Source organism: Harmonia axyridis, chromosome 1, assembly GCF_914767665.1.
Source record: "Harmonia axyridis chromosome 1, icHarAxyr1.1, whole genome shotgun sequence".
Classification (NCBI taxonomy): domain Eukaryota; kingdom Metazoa; phylum Arthropoda; class Insecta; order Coleoptera; family Coccinellidae; genus Harmonia; species Harmonia axyridis.
Window position 1 is genome coordinate 83,230,559 of NC_059501.1, and position 20,888 is coordinate 83,251,446.

At 36.2% G+C, this 20,888-nt stretch overlaps 1 protein-coding gene across 4 annotated transcripts in view; it reads right to left on the reverse strand.

The window, feature by feature from the left end:
- Positions 1–19,113, reverse strand: part of LOC123682409 (Down syndrome cell adhesion molecule-like protein Dscam2) — a 237,327-nt gene extending 218,214 nt beyond the window's left edge. For all 4 annotated transcript variants that reach the window (XM_045621012.1, XM_045621027.1, XM_045621018.1 and 1 more), the window contains exon 1: positions 18,977–19,113. In XM_045621012.1, the coding sequence (XP_045476968.1) occupies positions 18,977–19,031 (55 nt within the window). In that variant the 5' untranslated portion in view covers positions 19,032–19,113. The remainder of the gene's footprint in view (positions 1–18,976) is intronic.
- Between the last annotated feature and the right edge of the window lie 1,775 nt (positions 19,114–20,888).

Below are 20,888 nucleotides of genomic sequence, written 5' to 3' on the forward strand. Positions count from 1 at the left end.
AAGTCCTTTTCTCGCTCGTTTCTCTTGCTCGTGTACTCGCCTTTCAGGCTCGCGATTCGGCTCACAAAAGTAATAGTCAACGAGGAAGGGTTTGGAGAGGTTCAGAAGACTAGAGCGACTCAATTGTGGATTGAAAATTGTAGCTTGTCAAGGCGGATCAATAATGTGCTGGGGGGTATAATGTTTGGTCACCGTACCCCTTTTATTAATGTTGAAGGAACAAAGGCTGGTGCCTTCTACGTAGAAAATATCATTGAAACAATCATTGTTCCTCTGTGCAACGCATTTGAGGATAATTTCATTTATCAGGATGATAACGTCCCACACGAAGGGTACAGAACATTCTTCAAGAGAACCATATCCAGAGAATGAACAAACTCCCAGATACGAATCTAATTGAACACGTTTGGGATAACTTAGGGAGAGCAATAACCAATATCCAAAAATAAATTATCGATAAATTTAGGTTTATGTTTAATTGAAAGCCAATTCCAAAGACAAATCTTGGTTTTAATTGCAAAAATATTATTGATTTCATCATTATAGTTGCTTGGTGTTAATTCCGTATTTTCCGTGATATGTCTTACAGATCTGTTCTGATCAGTTGACTCTCATTTCATCAAAATTGCTGTATTGTCCTGCCCACGACAAAATCCTCAATTTCCTTTTATGAGTATCCTGCGGAGTATTCTTTTATATCCGTTGTGGAAAATGGCAATTCCTCAGAAATTTTACGATAAAGCAATAAATCTCAGCTCCTTATTAAATCTTGTGCCTTTCTGTTATCAGCGGAACCAATCACCGACATAACGGAATTATATGTGATAAGATATACCATTTTCAAAGAAGCGATAAAGCTACGTCCATTCCTCCATACGAGGGGTTTGGGTTGTCCTATCGAATGTAAAGGAAAGAAAATAATCTTTTTCATTTCAAATATCGAGAAATATGTCGGACAAATCTATATAGACATGATCTTATTCAAGTATATAGTTGTATGATGAAATATTCTGAATGACCAGACATCTTTGAATCCGAAATGCTTGTCGTCCATTTGTGGCCGTATATCGGAAATAACACGCCGAATGTTGTCTTCCAAATAGTCAAGGGTTTGTGGCTCATCCGCATAGACCAATGACTTTACATAGCCCCACAGAAAGTGGTCTAGCGGTATTAAATCACAAGATCTTGGAGGCCAATTCACAAGTACAAAACGTGAAATGAGGCGGTCACCAAACGTGTCTTTCAATAAATCGATTGCGACACGAGCTGTGTGACATGTTGCGCCGTCTTGTTGGAAAAACAGCTCCTGGACATCATGCTTGTTCAATTCAGGAATGAAATAGTTAGTAATCATGGCTCTATACCGATCACCATTAACTGTAACGTTCTGGCCATCATCGTTTTTGAAGAAGTACGGACCAATGATTCCACCAGCCCATAAAGCGCACCAAACAGTCAGTTTGTCTGGATGTAACGGTGTTTTGACATAAACTTGAGGATTAGCTTCACTCCAAATGCGGCAGTTTTGTTTGTTGACGTAGCCATTCAACCAGAAGTGCGCTTGATTGCTAATGGACGTAGTGCGCGACGCGTATTCCGCACAGAACCATTATTTTCGAAATAAAATTGCACTATTTGCAAGCGTTGTTCAGGCGAGAGTCTATTCACAATGAATTGCTAAACCAAACTAAGAATGAATCACTTGACAGCTGTTGAATCGGTAGCCATCTTGAACAGAAATGCCAACTTAAAGTAATATACCTCGAAAAAAAAACCCTATACAAGATTTCTGAGGAATTAATTTGATTTTTCTGTTTTGTTGTGTTTTTATATTTCTACATGGCATTGACATTAGAGCCATGAAAGATTTTTTAATTTTTTTGTGTTATTATTCTGTAGTTTGAGGATAAAATATTTTTATCGTGCAAAAAAGTTATATGTATTTCGAACGTTTAAGACTACGGATCTCAGAAAATAAATGGAGTCGTTACTGAGCTCCTACTCTAAACTATTTTCTTCGATTGGTAAAATGTCCTTACCGTTCTTCATACTTAATATACTATTCTGATTACAACTGCGGCATCAAAACCTTACATGAATGAACTAAATGTTTAACATTTTTTTGTAACGCATGAGTCTAATGAGATCTGCAAGCTCTGTCAAAAGGAAGTAGAAACAGCAGAACACATAGTGTGCAAATGTCCGGGGCTGACTGGCCTAAGAACCACTCACTGGGAAAGGCAGTTCTGGATACTCACGAAGTTTGAGTGAAGGGTTAAGAACGAAAGATCAAATTGGTCGCAGCAAAAACCGAGAGAACTTTGTTAGTTATGAATATTCGATTCCAATTCATTATTTTGCTGTCTAGTATCGGAAAAATCATGAAAAGGCGCTCATAAATTATAACTGGTGTATCTAATTTATAACTCTATTCTATCACAATAGATAATGTCGATGAAATGGTCTCTAATTCCACAATAATTAAAATAATGTTAAAATTCTCGTATTTCATTCGAATGTAGGTTAGCATTCACAGAACTCAATTTGCAACTTCCGTTCAACCTATCCATCCGTATATGCAATAAAACGCGAGAGCAACATCAAGAACTCGTGTTCTCAAATAAGAAATTATCACCGTCAAAAAAAAAAATTCCCGTAATAACATAAACCTCCAACGAACCCCGCAATATTTCCCATATTATTTACGGCCTCGAGCTGACGGAAAATTATTCTAAATAACTGGTTAATGCCGCGCTATTTCCCATCCATTCTTCCTCTTTTCCTCGGGAAACTCGCCATTATATCTTTGCCGCGGAAACGGGCTTATTTTCCACATATCCCGTTTTCTCATCTCACGCGAAACAGAACGTAATACCGACAATTTTCGTCCGTAGTTTCGCGCAACTCAATTTATGAAACTTTTTTTATTGCCACCCGCTCCCGGACCCGCCGTACGGCAGGATCTCGGAGCGGGCCCATCCTTTAACCTTGTCAAAGGGAAATTGCCCCACTTTGCCTAAGTTGCTCGCATCCGTCGTCTTGGGTGGGAGCGATTGGGTGGTAGTAGACGTTCTGCAAATTTGTATTAGTCTGATAATGAAAAAATATGAGGTTATGGGCGTGGGGGTGAACGACGATATGATTCCATGATGGGGTCTAATAAATCGTGAACTGGGCGTATGGTGTTTTAGAACGTGTGTTGAACATAAAGTGTGATGAACTGCATGAAGCCCTAGGTTCTACTCAGTTTTATAACTTCAAATTGAAAGAAATGATAGATTTTTTCAATTCGTATATTGTATGAAGGTGGTCTGCTAAGAGCTTGGCTTCACCGCCAGATGGAGTAACTAACGGCAAAAATAGTATATTGTGCAACAAGTGGGGAAAGGCCAACTTTTCTCGCGAGTGTGGAAGTTTGTGGCACGAGCATGAAAGGCGAGTGCCGCAAATACACGAGCGAGAAAAGGATTTTTTCCACATGTTGCACACTATACTTCTTCTACAACTGCACAAATTTCAATAATTCAAGTAATGGACTTGATTCAAATCAAAATGGCCTTCGTTGACAGTATGTGCTAATTTATTGCGTTTCCATAAAAACGACTCAAAAGCCCAATTTCATTGGTCTACCAAGCGAGGTGTGGGCAAAGTGCTGTGAGAAATAATATTTCCCACAGTATGAGCAATACATGGTTTTGAAAATGAGTAAGCTTTGAAGAATACGTTACTTTTCATAGCAGTTGTAGGAAAAATGTATTATCGTGTAGTACATGGTCGTAGACGGCTACTGTTAAACTTTCAGCCGAATCGGACTTTCAGTTTTGTTTTAACTGTGTGTGGAAGACAAAAAGAGCAACATCAGTCGGTGATTCGATTCTTAATTTTGGAGAGGAAACTACGCAGCGAAATCAAAGAGCTCTTGAATACTTTGTACATACGGTGACTTTTCTTCTTTGATGGCGACCAAACAATTGGTTCAACGAGTTTCAAAATGGTCACACATCGTTTTTTGATGAGCAACGTCCAAGTGACTAAAAATGGCTACCACGGATGATGACGTGGCAAAAGTCCACAATCTCCTATTGAAGGTGCGTGACATAGCTAAGACAGTAGACATCTGCAAAGAACGCGTTGGTCACAATTTTTTTCTTAATTTCTGCACTCTATAGATCCACTGTAGATTTAACCAAGGCCTTGACAGAGTGCAAGTGAAAGACCTGAGTACTATCCTACAGAACGGTGGCTGCCAAAGGAATACATATAACTCATCAAAGACAGCCGCTACAAACAAACACAGGCATTCGCCAAGGTGACATCCTTAGCTCTCTGCTATTCAACGCAATCATGGATGACTTGATTAAGGCCATAAAGAAAATTGGACTAAGAAGACACAAAATGAGCATGTTATCAGAAGATGACCTCCAAAGATTATTACAGGTTTCCTAAAGAAGGGCAGAACAACTGAACATGGAAACCTACAAGCAAAATAACCAATGCTTGACCACAGCAAAAGATCCAGTACGATGCAAGCTTGTACTGGAATGCAGCCTATTTGAACGAACTATGTCATTTGAAACCTCGAATGCAAAATCACAAGCTCAGGTTTCCTGGAGGATGAAGTGAAGAAACAGACCAACAAAGCCGCTACCTTGTCAGGACATCTGAAACATCGAATTTGGAAGAACGAACATCTTGAGTACAGAATGTAAGTCAAAGATATATAAAACATGTGTAGGACCAGTTATGACACATGGCATGGAAATAAGAGCTGAAACATCGGTGACAAAAAGAAGAACCATTAGTGAAAAAAAAAATGCCAAATTGTTATGAGGTCAATAAAAAAGAGAAGAAGGCAATGGAACCAGCACATAGACAGAATGAGTGCGAACAGGATGACCAAGATTGCAAGAGACAAATACCTCACGGAAGAAGACCATTGGGACGCCCACAAAAAAAGCTGGCAATGTACATCCCAGGAAACATATACATAAGGAACACCGAATTAAACAGGCAATGTGCCTTCTAACGGATGTAACTTCAAGTTGGCATTACTGTTCAAGATAGCGACCGATTTAACAGCTGTCAAGTGATTTATTCTCAGTTTGGTTTGGCAATTCATCATGAATAGATTCACACCTGAACAACGCTTGCAAATAGTGCAATTTTATTTCGAAAATAATGGTTCTATGCGGAATACGTATCGCGCACTACGTCCATTTTATTTTGTTTATCGATGAAGCGCACTTCTGATTGAATGGCTACGTCAACAAACAAAACTGCCGCATTTGGAGTGAAGCTAATCCTCAAGTGTATGTCGAACACCGTTACATCCAGAAAAACTGACTGTTTGGTGCGCTTTATGGGCTGGTGGAATCATTGGTCTGTACTTCTTCAAAAACGATAATGGCCAGAACGTTACAGTCAATGGTGATCGGTATAGAGCCATGATTACTAACTTTTTCATTCCTGAATTGAACAACCATGATGTCCAGGAGCTGTGGTTCCAACAAGACGGCGCAACATGTCACACAGCTCGTGTCACAATCGATTTATTGAAAGACACGTTTGGTGACCGCCTAATTTCACGTTTTGGACCCGTGAATTGGCCTCCAAGATCTTGTGATTCAACACCTCTAGACTACTCTGTGTGGGGCTATGTGAAATCATTGGTCTATGCGGATAAGTCACAAACCCTTGACCATTTGAAAGACAACATTCGCCATGTTATTGCCGATATACGGCCACAAATGTTGGAAAAAGTCATCGAAAATTGGACGTCCAGATTGGACTACATCCGAGCCAGCCGTGGCGGTCATATGCCAGAAATCATATTTAAAATGTAGTGCCACAAGATTATCTTGCGGATAAATAAAATTCATGTCAATCGAATAATCCATCGTTGTTTTATTGCAATTTAAATTTCTATAGCTCTAAAACAAACACCCTTCAGAAGAGGAAGAAGAAGAAGAAGAATAATAGATCCACTAATGTTATTTAATATTTATTGGTAATGGTTTTATCATTGTCAAGATAGGCAGTTAACAAAATACACATAACCATAACTCGCTGATGTTTGAGACTTTGGAAGGCTTTTCACTCAGCTGACACTCTCTTTAATACAGGAATATGGGAATGAATCCACACACCCTGTAAAAAGTTGATGAAACCAATCAAGTTCTTCAAATATCTGAAAGTCAAATTTTTCGTCACGATAGTGTCCCCAATTCCATACTCATTGTACCATTCTGTTGACAAAAAGCAAGTTGACAATGTCTTCTTCACTGAGTACATTTCATGGAAATTGTTATCGTCCATCATCATTGTTAATCACCCTCGATATCATCGCCGGCAGACATACATAAGGCATAATCCAATCACAAGACCCTCGAACTAGGGGCCAACACACCCCATCTAACGTAAACAGGATGTCTGCAGCCCCATTAAACACATAATAATCGCAGAAATTAGCAATTAGACTTGTATCAACCTGTGATTGGCTGAAATATCATATTGCCGCTAATACCTGAACCAGTCGGCTCAAGATTCTACACCAGAACCTATTATGCACACCTAATAGACACTAGCGCCAGCATTACGTATTATACTCGGAGAGAACTAATTAGATGAATACGGGAGCAAAATTAAGATTTAATCTGGCGGTTGGGAATTCATCATTGAGCACAATTGACGGTTCTGTTCGTTTGTGCCGGGGGCTACGCATGAACACTTCGTGGATGAATTACTGTTGGGGTGTTTCCTGTTTCCGCAACTGGTACGTAAACCGCGATTCTCTGAATTAACGCAAATAGATTACCAATCCAATCGCTGTGCTTTAGGTAACGAGAGGCTGTTGGGGTTTCGAAGAAATGTTTGTCGTGATGGGGTGTTACCATATACTGTTGTTGAAACCCTGTGTAAGGTTGGAATTTGATATCGAACAATTACTCATAGTCTAGTCATATTCATCAGCTCAATTGCTACGGCATAAGAGGGAAATCAAATGAACTGGAATGGCACTGTATCTGAACTAAGAGAGGTGGAGGTCGAGATTGCGCAGGGTTCAATACTGGGGCCTCTAATGTTCATAGTTTCCACCAACGAATATCCCAGCAAATAAGGCTTGTGGCTATACTCAAGATGTTGCATTTCTGAATCTCTGAGACTATAGAGATGAAGGGTGGTATCTGCAGAGCAAATACTCAGTACGGGTTTTCTGTAAACGACCTCATTATGAACACAGCTAAGATACAAAAAAGTTTTATGAGATTAAGACACAAAGGATTTTGTTCAGCAATAGAAAAAAATTAATCATCTCTGACGTAACCATGCAGTATAATCTTATAGGGCCGTAGCAGTCACACCCAAAAATTTATTCTACATCAAAAGAAGACATTAGACAATGAGGGACATAAAGGTACCGGGTTTTTCACCATAATTTGATCCCCCCTTCAACTTTGTTACTGAAAGAGGTACAAAAAAATGTTTTTTACAAAAGTTTCACGAAATCGACTAGTGTTTTCTGAAATGATTTCACAAAACGAAATATATACAGAGTGAGCAACATATTGATTGCAACTTCATTTTTTCAAATGAAACACACTGTTTATTTTTCTATATTTAACTAGTTCTTTTTTCTCTGATTTCGAATTTATAACATATGTTTGGCTTACCTCTCTTTTTCTGAGTACCACAGAGTTTCAAATTTTAAGAACCACCTGGCATGCTCAGTAATCAGTTTTCAAGTGGTAGGCTGCGATAACTCAAAAAAGGGCATTTTAAGAACCACCTGGCATGCTCAGTAATCAGTTTTCAAGTGGTAGGCTGCGATATCTCAAAATGCCCTTTTTTGAGTTATCTCGTTGGCAATTTGACTATATGTCATATTGTTGCCAACGAGATAACTCGAAAAAGGGCATTTTGAGATATTGCAGGCTACCACTTGAAAACTGATTACTGAGCATGCCAGGTGGTTCTTAAAATTTGAAACTCTGTGGTACTCAGAATAAGAGAGATAGGCCGAACATATGTTATATATTCGAAAATAGGGGAAAAGGAGCTAGTCGAATATAAAAAAATAAACAGGATGTTCCATTTGGAAAAATGAAGTTGCAATCAATATGTCGTCCACTCTGTATATATTTCGTTTTGTGAAATCATTTTAAAAAACACTAGTCGATATCGTGAAACTTTTGTAGAAAACTTTTTTTCGTACCCCTTTCTGTAACAAAGTTAAAGGGGGGTCAAATTATGGTGAAAAACCTGGTACAGCATGAGGAGCACTGACAGTTGTAGAGATGTCTTTAGTACTGAAAAAATTCTAACCCTCGTTCTTACTGTACTAGCAGTGTCCATAATTGACTTACACTTCTGAATAAATCATTCTTTTCATTTCCCTGCTCTATAATCTACTTATATGTTATCAAACCATGAATGTGTAGCAATGTAAATAAAATTTCAGCTATCGGAGTGCCCACTAATAGTGAAAAATGTATCAGATTCCATTACATTCGTTTTTCATCTTTCAGTATAACACAATCCAATGCCCATATCATTTGTCCATTACATTATATAGATATATATTAAATTTATTCAATTAAATGCTATTTCCATAACCAAATACGAGATTTCATTTTATTCAATCTGAAGTGATTTGTTGTATTTTGGTTTAATGTTGTTTTTTCACTAGGCGGTCTAAATTACAAAGCTAGTAGAGAGTGTTGTGCGGATATCAATCAATTAAATGAGAACAATTTCACACAGTTGTCATTTTTGATGGAAGATACCTACAAATCTTAGTTTTAGAACCTACATAATGTTTGAAAACACGAAATAAAAGTAATAATAGGAGGTATGGAAGTTACAAAAACGATAAATCGAAAGATTCTTCATTTTCCCAATAAATAATAGTTGACTAAGAAATGCTAAGAGGACGGAAAATCAAAAATTCGAGAAAATCACTGAATCGGCGTTAAGATCTTTTGAGTTGTTCTTCATTTATTTTTTGGACACACCAAACAAGTATTATATACATATAGGAATACAGGACAGGGCAGTTGGAGCTTAGGACCGAGTATTTCTGTCCAATCATTTGCTATTATGTGAAAGTTAAAGTGCTTTGACTGAAGTGACAATAGAATACAGAAACAAAGCCTATACAGAACACAACCAGTTCCATGACTCCTACAAGCTCTACGCTTCTGAGAGATCTCACGAAGATCTAGGAGAGTCAAAACAAAATATAAGAATAAAATCTAAGATGTGACTTATTATGATGGCATCCATTCACGTCATTTTTTTACATTTGCAAGTCCAGATGGAGTAAACGAAAATATTAGTTATTTTTTATTTCATATTCTGCAAAAATTTTCGATTCATATATATCATTATGAAAAAAATTTAATTGAAAATATCATTATTCTTGCAGCACAGAAACAACAAATGCATCGAAGAGAACTTGAAATTCGACAGCTGTAAAAGTATTCGAAACAAATAATATCAAGTTACACAAATCAATTCGGAGTGTAGCCAACTGCTCGGGTTCCAATTGAAGTGGTTGACTTCATATAAAAGGTCCCCTGATCATGAAGAGGAATTTCTGTAGAGGTTTTAAAGTTTGACTAAGTATTCAACAATCAAAGATCATTGTTGAACCCATGATTTACTCATGAATGATTGGGGTGCTATTTCAATGATACCATAGAAATCAGAGAAAATAATGCAATTCACAACGAATTGTTCTGTGCAACCCTATCATACTGGTGAATAATGATTATGAAATTTTAATCCCCAACTTCAGAACAGTTCCTCAATAATCTCCATTCACAATTTTAAAATCTAGTATTCGAAAGTATCCTGGCAACGCTAAGCATGAAATAATAATAAAAAAAATTATATACCGTTATATATACTCTTTACGACTTCCCTCACAACATTCGAGCTAATGGTTGTACATGAAACTTTAAAATGTTAATGCCGTCGTGGGATATAAATGGCAAGAGCACTTCAACAGAGAACAATTTTCATGAAGCGTACCCTGAGGAAACAGACACTGAAGACTCCACTGGGAAGTTCAATATTCTAAATTCAAAATTCTAGGATTGAAGATCTAGGTATCTAGGAAAAATTCAGTGAGAATATTCAGATATCTGGAAATGGACTATAGATGGACTTGTTCTACTGTTCGAAATTAAAAAAATTGCAAGGGATTTTTCTTTATTCCGAAAAAATACACAACACTTTTTATAGTGTATGGCTAATATTATCTGAAATTCTAATTGAAAAAAAAATCTTCTTGGGGTGGGAACTTTGTTTCGCTATCTCTTTCACAATATTTTATTGCAATTGGTTAGGTATTTTGTGTCTTACTGGGAAAATGTTGAATCTATTCAATCCCAAAACCATTGAGCAGATCTAGGCTCAAAACTTTTGATACTCTTTCATTAGTTGTCTGGGGTTATACACAAATGAATTCGGTTATATCTTCATCGCTATATTCAACTCAATATTTTAAAATGAAGAGTATACACACAGAGGATCTTGAGGGTGAAGAGGTTTTGTCCTTCCTCCTTTATTGTACTAAATAGAAGATATTCGTTCATTAAACAAAGTCTGGATAATTTATAGCCTGAACCTTAAAAAAATGTGTTTGAAGGAATCATTCTGGAGTAACGAATGCAATTAAAAAAAGAAGGAGAATGCCTAGAATTCCAAATCTTGTTGAAAGATGCATCTAACTTATAATTAATTGCAATTCCAGCAAGAGTGACTGCCAATTCTTTTTTTTTTGCACAAGTTGTTGACGTTATATCGGCAATCTTTCTGTGTATGTTACTGACTGCTGATTGATTCTGTAGGCCTTCTCGGGAATTTCAGATGTGATTTTCAGTTTCGATGCTCCAATCAGACTGTTCAGATCTACCAGTGGTGCCCCACTCCAAAGAAACTCAGAATCCACCAGAAACTACTTTTAAAACTACTTTCAGTTTTCTAGAAAGAGGCAATCCGCGTGAAAGTCACTACCATTACCTACTGAAAAGTCGATAAAGCACTTAGAATCCAAAGACAAAACCCTGAATAAATCCCGAAAGTAAAACATACATACAACGATCTCCACTCCTCATCCATTCTCAGGCAACAGTCGATGAAAAACACGTTACAGATAATACCTTTATACAATCCGATATTTTATACTTTCCTGCAAGGCAGTAACTTCGACGAGGCAAACAAGCTGACTGAAACTCGAGTTCGGAGATCTTGTTACAAATCCAATACGACAAATGACATTAGACGGGGAAGAACAAAAAATTCCCAATTCTCTGGTAAATTTAACTCTAAAGGCTCTGGGCTCGAGAAGAGAGACGGAATACCTACTCCTGTGGAAAGTAATATTTCACGGTAAAGTTGACGAGGTTCGCCTGTTTTCTTATACTTTTTCTCCAGTTTGTTACGTCGTTTTGGTCCTGTGTTGGTCTGGATAAAAATTTATGGGGCAAATGCCTTTTGCTACTAGGGCCGATGTGTTCATCATATGTTGTAGGGGGCTTTGGGACTATTTGTCATCGGCACCTTTGCTTCTTTTTATTCTTTGTTGTTTTAATAACGTGGGCGTCAAGTTCTGCACGATAAATCATTCACTCGTTTGTTTTAGCCTACTAGAGTTCACGTTGTTGGCGGAAATGTTAGTGGGTGTATTAATTTATTATACGTTTTGATTGTTCTGGTATCTACTTGACAGTAATTCATCATTAAATAAATGACAAATGTGTCTTATTTTCCCTTTTCTGCGCGCATTATGAAAAATAACTGAGAGCTATCATTTCGCCCAAATGTGTTTTTCTCGACTTACTCACAACTTCAAGGCAAAAATCAATTGTGTCCGTCCATCCACTTATCTGATAATTGTTATATTTGGGGCTTTCATACCAAATATATGAGTTGAAGTTCATAAAAAGCTATTCAATCAAACAGGAATTCAAAATAGTCGAATTATTCGACTGAAATTTTGTATAATTATAATATTTTGTATATTATATATAAGTTCATTGATGTATTTACCTATGAAGCTTCTACATGGGAAAAATTGAATTCAAATGAACAAATGAATGATTGCTGAGTTAATATACCAAGAAACGTTTTATTTCTTTGTGGTGACCGTACAGTGGCATCACATGCTGTGCAGTACTCTGTAGAGATGACATGGACTGATATATAAGATGAAGATGCAGAACTTCCCAATCCAAAGAACGAGGTTGATAAAATCATTCATGTATAACTGAAATTTGAAAGTGAATATACTCATAGATGATACAAAGAGGTCGTTCAGAGAAATCGAAGTTGGAGAATCTGGAAATAACTTCAGATGAAAAATTGAACTTCAGCAAACAGCTAGAAGAAAAGAGGAAAGAGACAAAAAAACAATACCTGGTGCTCTATCCAAACATCTATAACTATAGCTGGAAAATCATGAATACAGTGCTAATACCAACTATTGCAAGGTATACCGAATGTAGAAATAAGAACAGTGGTTATTCCCCTTGGTACATAAACACTCAGTAAATCAGAGAAGAACTGAAAATCGAACTATTGAGGAAATATTAAATAAACAAATAAAGAAGCTAAACACTTGAAGAGCTCTACAAGAGTGAATTGAAAAGAAGAATAAAATACCAATGAGAAAGACAGACGAGAGGACCTACTATTTCCAAAAAGCGAATAGCAGAAGAGAGAGCCCTCGTTAACAATCAATAGTAAAAAGACAGTAAAATGCTAGTAGATAGTAAAAGTGAAGAGAATTATAAAATATTCAATTCATACAATAAGAATACCTATGATACAAAGGTGTGGAGTGTTTAATTCAAGGACCATTCAATAGCTATGATGATGACTTCATCAGTAGTCCTCACAATGCTCACAGAACCTCAAAAGCAATGTTGGATCTGGAATGGACATGCAGAGAATGTTACCTCTATCGCCTCTCGTGGTCGAGGTTTATTGTATTAGGAAAATCGAAGAATCGAAAGAGATAAAAGAGTAATACACATGTCACAAAAGGAGGACTTACGCCTTCTACTGGCCCAGAACTTTTCTGTGATAACAAAAAAGGCACATGTGACAAGAAATTCGCGAAAAAAAAAGAGAAAAACCCTGGTAGAACTCAAGATATGCTACAATTCACTGGCTCCCATACAAGGCGTTGCTATCCCAAGGTGCTCCTAATGATAAGATGGTTATGCAGAGTCTGTAGAGACAAAACAGAAACTCTTGATCATCTAGTTACAAAATTCTTCGCATGAAATACTCTGGAAGAGAAGTTTGTGGAATTCAGATCGTAACCTCCTTGAAGCCATCCCAGTTACTGAAGATGATGGTGCAAGCAGCCTTGATAGGGTCACAAAAGACTTTAAGGTGAGATGTTATGTAACTCCTTACATCATGATCAATAATAACTCTAAGATCATTGCGATTCCTTGAAAACAATATTATGTAAGAAGATAATCTCGAAAATCTGCAATACTAGATGAAATATAGATATTGAACCGAGTCAGATCCAAGAAGTTATATCTGATTACTCCCTGAATGAAGTTACTGGGATATCTTTCCAGAGAAACATATCGAATTTTCCACTTAGAATCGCCTCAGGACAAGAGACTTGTTCAATTCTCCAGTACGATCAGATTCCTCGGGGAAATCTGCGCCTCACTTGGAAGTTCATCGACTTCTCTTGTATTAAGTGGAAGCTCCCCGATTTTCTGCATTTCTCTTCGGGGCTTTGCCGTAAACGGATGTAACCTATGCGACTAGATTCCTCATATAATTCGCAAACAAGATGAGCAAGATGAACATTAAATTACAGTTTCTGACATAACAGCGCGGGACTTGGAGCGCCTCAAAGCTTTTGCGCCTAATTAAGCATCGTGTTCCTTATGTTCCATCGCCCGAGCTTTTCTGATAGCCGATGGAAATTTCTCTTGCAGGAAACGTTTTTAATGGGGTTTTTCCCGGGGAGTTTTCCGAGGACTCGGATTCAGGAGCGTATTGAATTACTGCTGGAAAATTCATAGCGTTGAGGAATTGATTTTTTTTTTTGAGGAGTCAGGAAGTTTGAAATGTTGGGGAGATTGCTTTTGTCCATTTGACGTTTCCTCAAACAACAGGTGAGTTTAGAACTTAAAAAATAAATGATATTTAAGTAATCTTCGAAGTTTTTTATAGCCAACTTGAAGAGTTTACTGAAATGTTACATTAAATCGATTTCTAATATTGGATTGACTTGATCTCTACTTGATGAAAATATTTTAAATCGGAAAAAAATGACAGTTGCTATAATTGCACTTTTTAATTATATAAATTACAATTGTTTCGCTATACAGCAGCTTTTTCTGATTTCACATTTTCAATAACTGTTATTGAAAAACTTTCGTCATCGAGTTATTGAGTGATTTTTTTGTCATATTCTTGTTGTATTTTAACTTCCAATGGAAATTTTCTTTGCTTACCCGAAAGTTCATTGCTGCGCATCTCTTGAATGATCGGAACTGCTTGGGATATAATCCCAACCGTTCTACGATTAAGTCACAATGAGTGTATAAAGCAGCAAAGAGTGAATACCATTCGGTAGTTATCGTCTATAAGGACGGAAGGAATAAAATTTGAGGACACATTCGTAAACATTGAGTCGAATCCATTCCTGGCTCAAAATTAACAAAAAATATAGCTAGAGAAGACGAAATTATTTAGCAGAAATATCTAGACGAAATTATGCTAGCAATCGGTTCAGAGACGAGAGCTCAATAAGTGGATATCCTCAATTCTAATAAATATTTCTCGAGTAAATTTCAATTCCAAAGAAAAAGTTGGAGGCCTCCAAAATGAAATTTCAGTGACCTCATTAGAAATCAAAGGGGTAATAGCAGAAATTACGCCCCCCTCACCCCCGATTGATACAAAACTTGAATCAATACCTAAATAAAATTTCAAACGAAAGAAATACAATCTTTTGAAATATATTAATCTCTTCTTCTCCTAGAAATCAGCTTGCTGCTTGTATGACAAGATGTCAAGTATTCTTTCGTGTATTGTATATCAAAATAATAAAGTAAATGAGCCACTTTCTGTTCTTATCTTGCTTCAATATGTATTCAATATTTAATTATGGAAAAAACAATTTTTTCTTGCTGTAACTATAACTGAAAATGAAAAAATCTTTTATATGTTTCTTGTTTTACCATATTCAGTATTCACTTTGAAATTGTATGTTTAATAGTTTTCCAGAATTAGGGCGCAGCTCTTGCAATTTGAGTGGTCTACAAATATATTTTTCTCTGAAAACTTCTTCTAGGTCTTGTGTGTTATGCTATCGTAAAAACAATATGTAATCATTCTTCTACTTGATGGATTCAGTCCTTTCATGATGAAAATTCATTATAGATCCAATAAAACAAAGTATTTTCCACAAATCTTTAAATGTTGGCGATAATTGTTTCGCCAACACTTTGGCTTCATCAGGTTACATTTAGACTGATGAAGACACAAACATTGAAAGATGAGTGGAAAATACTTTTTTTTTAATTAAGGTTAATCATCGAATCTGATTTTGAAGTCCATTTCCATTCAAAACTTGAGAATATTGGATAGAACAACGTCTTGTTTCCTATAAATCAAAGACACAAGAACTATCTAAGAAACTCCAATAAAATAATTTCTTCAATATAGAAGCGAAGTTAATATTCTATCGAAAAAGGATCAGATAACACAAAAAGCTAAACCATAAGCTGCTCCACCCAGGTACAATAAGTGTTTGCCGAAAATGTTTCAGAAGTTATACGCTATACGAAAAAGAATCCACTCAGTGCATTCGAAGTTCTCCTTTTTCCCTATCCGGAAAACACTTTAGCCTCAAAGAAGTGTCTGGGACTCGAAGAATGAAATGAAAGTACATATTAGGACGGAAATAAGAAACTGGAAACAATCCAAGAGTTAGACTATTAACTTTTACTATGCTGAAAACTTCCATAATGGAGCTTCAATAAAACTCCGAAGTAACATAAAGTTTAGGCGAATAATTCTGGAAATGAATTTTTTACGTTACTTTAATAAACCCTCTGGGACAGATTGGAATTAATTCTTCGCTGAGATCTTTGTAGCAGAGTGGAGATTTCAATATTGAATATGAACGCGTCTAGAAGAGAATGGATCCGTGAAGAATGAATTCGCGTTTTGAATTTAATGCAATTTTTTTCGACTTATTCATCTTGAGTGAAACTGTTCGAGGGGAGGAAATAGAAGCTATTTGAATGCTTTGAAATTTCTCTTTTGTGCTGTTAATAGTTCGAGTTGAAGGAGAATTCAGTTAACACGATGGCGTTGGAGTTTTAGGAATGAATCTTGAACTACGAAAAAATTTCACAATTGGGAAATATTAATTTTTTTTCTGGATTAAATGACAGTTTTTTTCTATTTTTTGATGAATGAATAACACAGTAACACGCTACTCGAAAGTCTTGAGCCTGGACACAGATAGAACCGCCAGTGACATACTATTTTTTTTAGTTAGGAGTTTCTGGGGAACTTTTTGAAATCTGTAATTGAAAACTTTGATATGATTCGATATTCTCTACCAAGTTTGAATATTTCTGCTCAGAATCGCTTCGACCTAGAAAAAAGGAATGCCATATTTTGTTGAAAATTCTATCTTAAAAGTTGTGGAAGTTATTCCAAATCGTTTTCGAAATATCAATAAGGTGCCTGCTATTTCGTTTGTTTGTCATCTTGGGTTGAGTTATGGGGTACTGATGATCCCTAACAAGGGTGAAACCGGTATATCGCTACTCTCCCTCGATGACATGCATTCTCCTTGGTTTACTTTCGATTATGATTCCTATGTAACAGCGTGGAAATCTTCTGTGTGACAATGGTTATGTTGATGGCATTTTTGTTGATACATTAACCAGATAGATATTTAATATCGTATGATATTACACACTTGGAAATCGTACTTCTTTTTTTTTGTATTTTCGTCAGAACATGATTATATAATCATTTTTATAGGTCAGATTAATGATAAGATAATTCACGATAGGTAATCAGCAACTTCTTCAAGCACTGTATCATTCTTTAACAATGTCAACCTGTATTTTTCGAACTCTGAGAAGGGAATGGTCCCAAACGATAAAATGTGAATTCTGATGAAAATCAATTATTTCCGTCCGTTTGACTACCCGGACATGAACATATTAACTCTCAAACGAGGAAACCTAGAAGCTTGACATTTTTGGGATAGGTCAGGAAACAGCATTAAACTTTTTAAATAGGAAAAATACGTCGAGGTGCCCCGTTTATAATACCTTCCAAATTTTGTTTTCCTTATAATTCAAAAAATATGAAATCACTAAAGATGAAATTATATATTTAGGTGTAGGTTACTATTTTGAAGATATGAACAGAATATCACGTTGATCACCTCTCCAAAATCAGAGAAAATTCAAGAAGAATATCGCAACGGAAAAATTCTCAATAATTATAATTATCGAAATAATTTCATATTTCAATGAAAAAATATCAGGGCGAGTTGAGAATATCAGTACATATTTAAAAATGAAATTGTTCTTCAAGCTTCTCGCAAAATTTTAGATCATGACAGCAGAACCATAGAAAATTCAAGCAGAATATCTAGAATAGTTATTTATAATACAAGTGCAGAAGGCATTGATATTCTTCCACGAGTTCAAAATTCAAAAACGAGCCACGAAGTGGCGAGTTTTTGAATGAACGTGTGGTAGAATGAGCCTTCTGTACGAGAATTATACATTATTTTCTCTAATTCATTGCATATTCATTGAAATTAATGAAATAGTTCCATAAATATCATTTAGTGATTTTTGCATTGAAATATGTTGGTTGGCAGAACTGATTTCTTCAAGGCAAATTGATGAATTGACAGATAAAGTCGTGGTGGAAAGTTCGGAGTACCAACATATAATAATAAAATATAACCATGAAAACTGTGCGTTTCTGATATATTCTCGCACGATTTTGTTCTACAAGATGTGAAAGAATGAACGGAATAACCACAGAATTAGAGAAAAATATTATCCGAAATTTGTATCACAACAAATCAGGCTAGGTCAAAATTTAGATTGTTACAGAAAAACTCGAATGTTCTTACTGAATTCCAGGACGATCGTATCATCAAAAATCTTATCAAAATAAATTTAACGACATCAATAACATCATAATGAATCAAGTTTCATATGTTAACATACAAACAGTTCTTAAATCCCCAAAGGCGCGAAAACGCATGAATGAAAGAGCGATCAAAAACCCCCGATGTTAACTCATTGCTTTCCTCCTCATTCCAAGTCTGTAAATATCGAATAAGGAAAACGGTGATATCAATTTTGCTCAACAATGCAAAACTTCGTAACCCATTTCGTCATACATGCAAAACCTGAGATGCATAATGCATTCATATTCATGACGCGCATACCTTTTTTCAAAATATACAATCTCTTCGCTCGTCTAGCGCACGAGAGTCCAATCAAGAATTCACGAGTTGAGATTTCAAATACTTCTCCGAATTCAAAACAAATCATTTCAGTGAGAATCATAACAAGTTTCAACAATGTGAGAGGAGTCATTTGCACAATTATTAGAAATATATGTTTTTGGTATTATATTTCCCCATTATTTTTGAACTAAACAATCAGTATCTAGAAGAAAATACAAATTCAAACTTATTGTTGAAAGATGATCAGGACCTTAATACTGTTAATTGCTTTCACAAGAGTGTATTGTTGATTGACATGTCTTTTTGTTTTTTTTATTGTATTCTCTTGTTGTAACTCTTGGTCTTACTAAATGAATAACTATTATATTTTCATTACAATCGACGATTTCGAGTAAGTTTCAATCTCAGGATAAAAAATCAGTATTTTCATCACTCATCAGTTTCAATCGACGAATATCTTCAACTCACCAGAAGTAAGCAGAAACAGCGCAATCCAGCACCACAGAAACGAGGCTTTACACATAGCTAACCCATTTTATCCGACCAGAACTGACACATAGTTCATCTTCCGACAACCACCGCACTAAAACTGATCCAGAGGTGAGCCTGTGCCGGTGGCGTGAAAAGCGATGGCGCACACTCTGGGATCCCGAAGGATGGAGCGTGCTGAACGTCCTGAATTACTGGAAGAAGGATATCCGTAGGCGCGACAGGTTACTTACTTATTCAACGGTAAAATGGGGAATGTTTGATTGAGATAGGTCTGTCGGGTCAGTAACCATGAGTGTTTGTGTGTTGATGCATCCCGTTTCTGTATCGCTGATTTTGTACTGAGTGATAAGGGGTGCGTTACGTCATGAATAATTAATTCGACTTTTGGCAACTCGGTTGTCTTTCTTCGAAAGTTGAACTTTAAGATTTGTATTTGGAATTTTATCAAGAACACATCAGAATAAAAAGCCATATTTGACGACCCTGTAAATGACGAGGAGGTTCTCGAGAACTTTCTTGTGTGTTCTCGAGTACCAGAGTCTCGAGAACTCACGGTTTTCCAACATAACACTTGGAAAAACTGGTCAGCAAAATAAAAACAAAATTTTAGACGGAAAGTGAACAGTTCATTTCAAATATTTTTGTTTTGTCGATTCCAAAAACGTCACCAGATTTTTCTGTAATCTCTTGTTTTTGAGCCATAGGCTAATAATTGTAACTAGCCTAAAATGAAGAAATAAACATCAGCCACAATAGAGATTTCCTATTAAATATAGACTTTAATGAGCCTTTAGGTTATCACGTTTTCGTGGGGATTGTTAAAACACTCATGGACTACAGACGAGTACTTTATTTCGGTACAGCCATTGAAAACATCCTTGAACACTGTACTAACTCAACTGGTCATCACGTCGTAACTTACTCCACTTAACTCTACCTTTTCCCCGTTTTATACCTGGGTTACAAACATAAAATCATATTGTACACCGTGAATTTCTTCTTCCTTTTCTTATTCTCTAAGTTGTATGCCTGCGCAATGGTATCAAGGTGCCTGCACACTAATAATGGGAGGGGGAAGGTAGTCTCTATTGTATCTTTCTGAGAACCTTATGAATGAGAAAGTTGTATGTACAAGTACCACGAAAGACCTTTGTTACACTAATGCAGGTACATTTATGTATTGTGACGACATATTAGGCTAGATACAGACATTATATTTCATTGCTTTTTATCGTCACAAGCCAAATATATACCTACCTGGATTTATTCCTGAACCAACCTTCAAATACTAGGTTAGGTTAGGTTAGGTAAAAATGATAAAATTGTATGTACAAGTACCACGAGAGACCATTGTTACACTAATGCAGGTACATTTATGTTGCATATTGTGACGACATATAAGGCTAGATACAGACATTATGTCTCATTGCTTTTTATCGTCACAAGACAAATATATACCTACCTGGATTTATTCCTGAACCAACCTTCAAATAGTAGGTTAACCAGCCCTGCTGAATCCCATGCTCAAAATTACTCATTTTATTCTTGGAATGAACTAGGATCTTCCCCTCCTATACGTGCTTCATTTCTACCAATTACAGAATCAGGACTATCAGTCTTTTACCGTACTCGATGCAGTGAGTATTTTTTTGAGTTTTTACAAGTGGAGTGTTTTTTTTTTGTTATATATGTGTGGGATATACTTTGAAAGAAAACAGAAAAACTATTTTTGACTGGGAAAAGAGCTTATCTTGCCTATTTACTGACTACAAATACTCAAATGAGATGTTAGAATTTTCATATTCTCCTGATTAAAAACATAATTCCTGAGCTTGCCCAAATATGTGCCACTCAACCAAAAGCCTTGGTTACATCAAGAAAAAGTAAC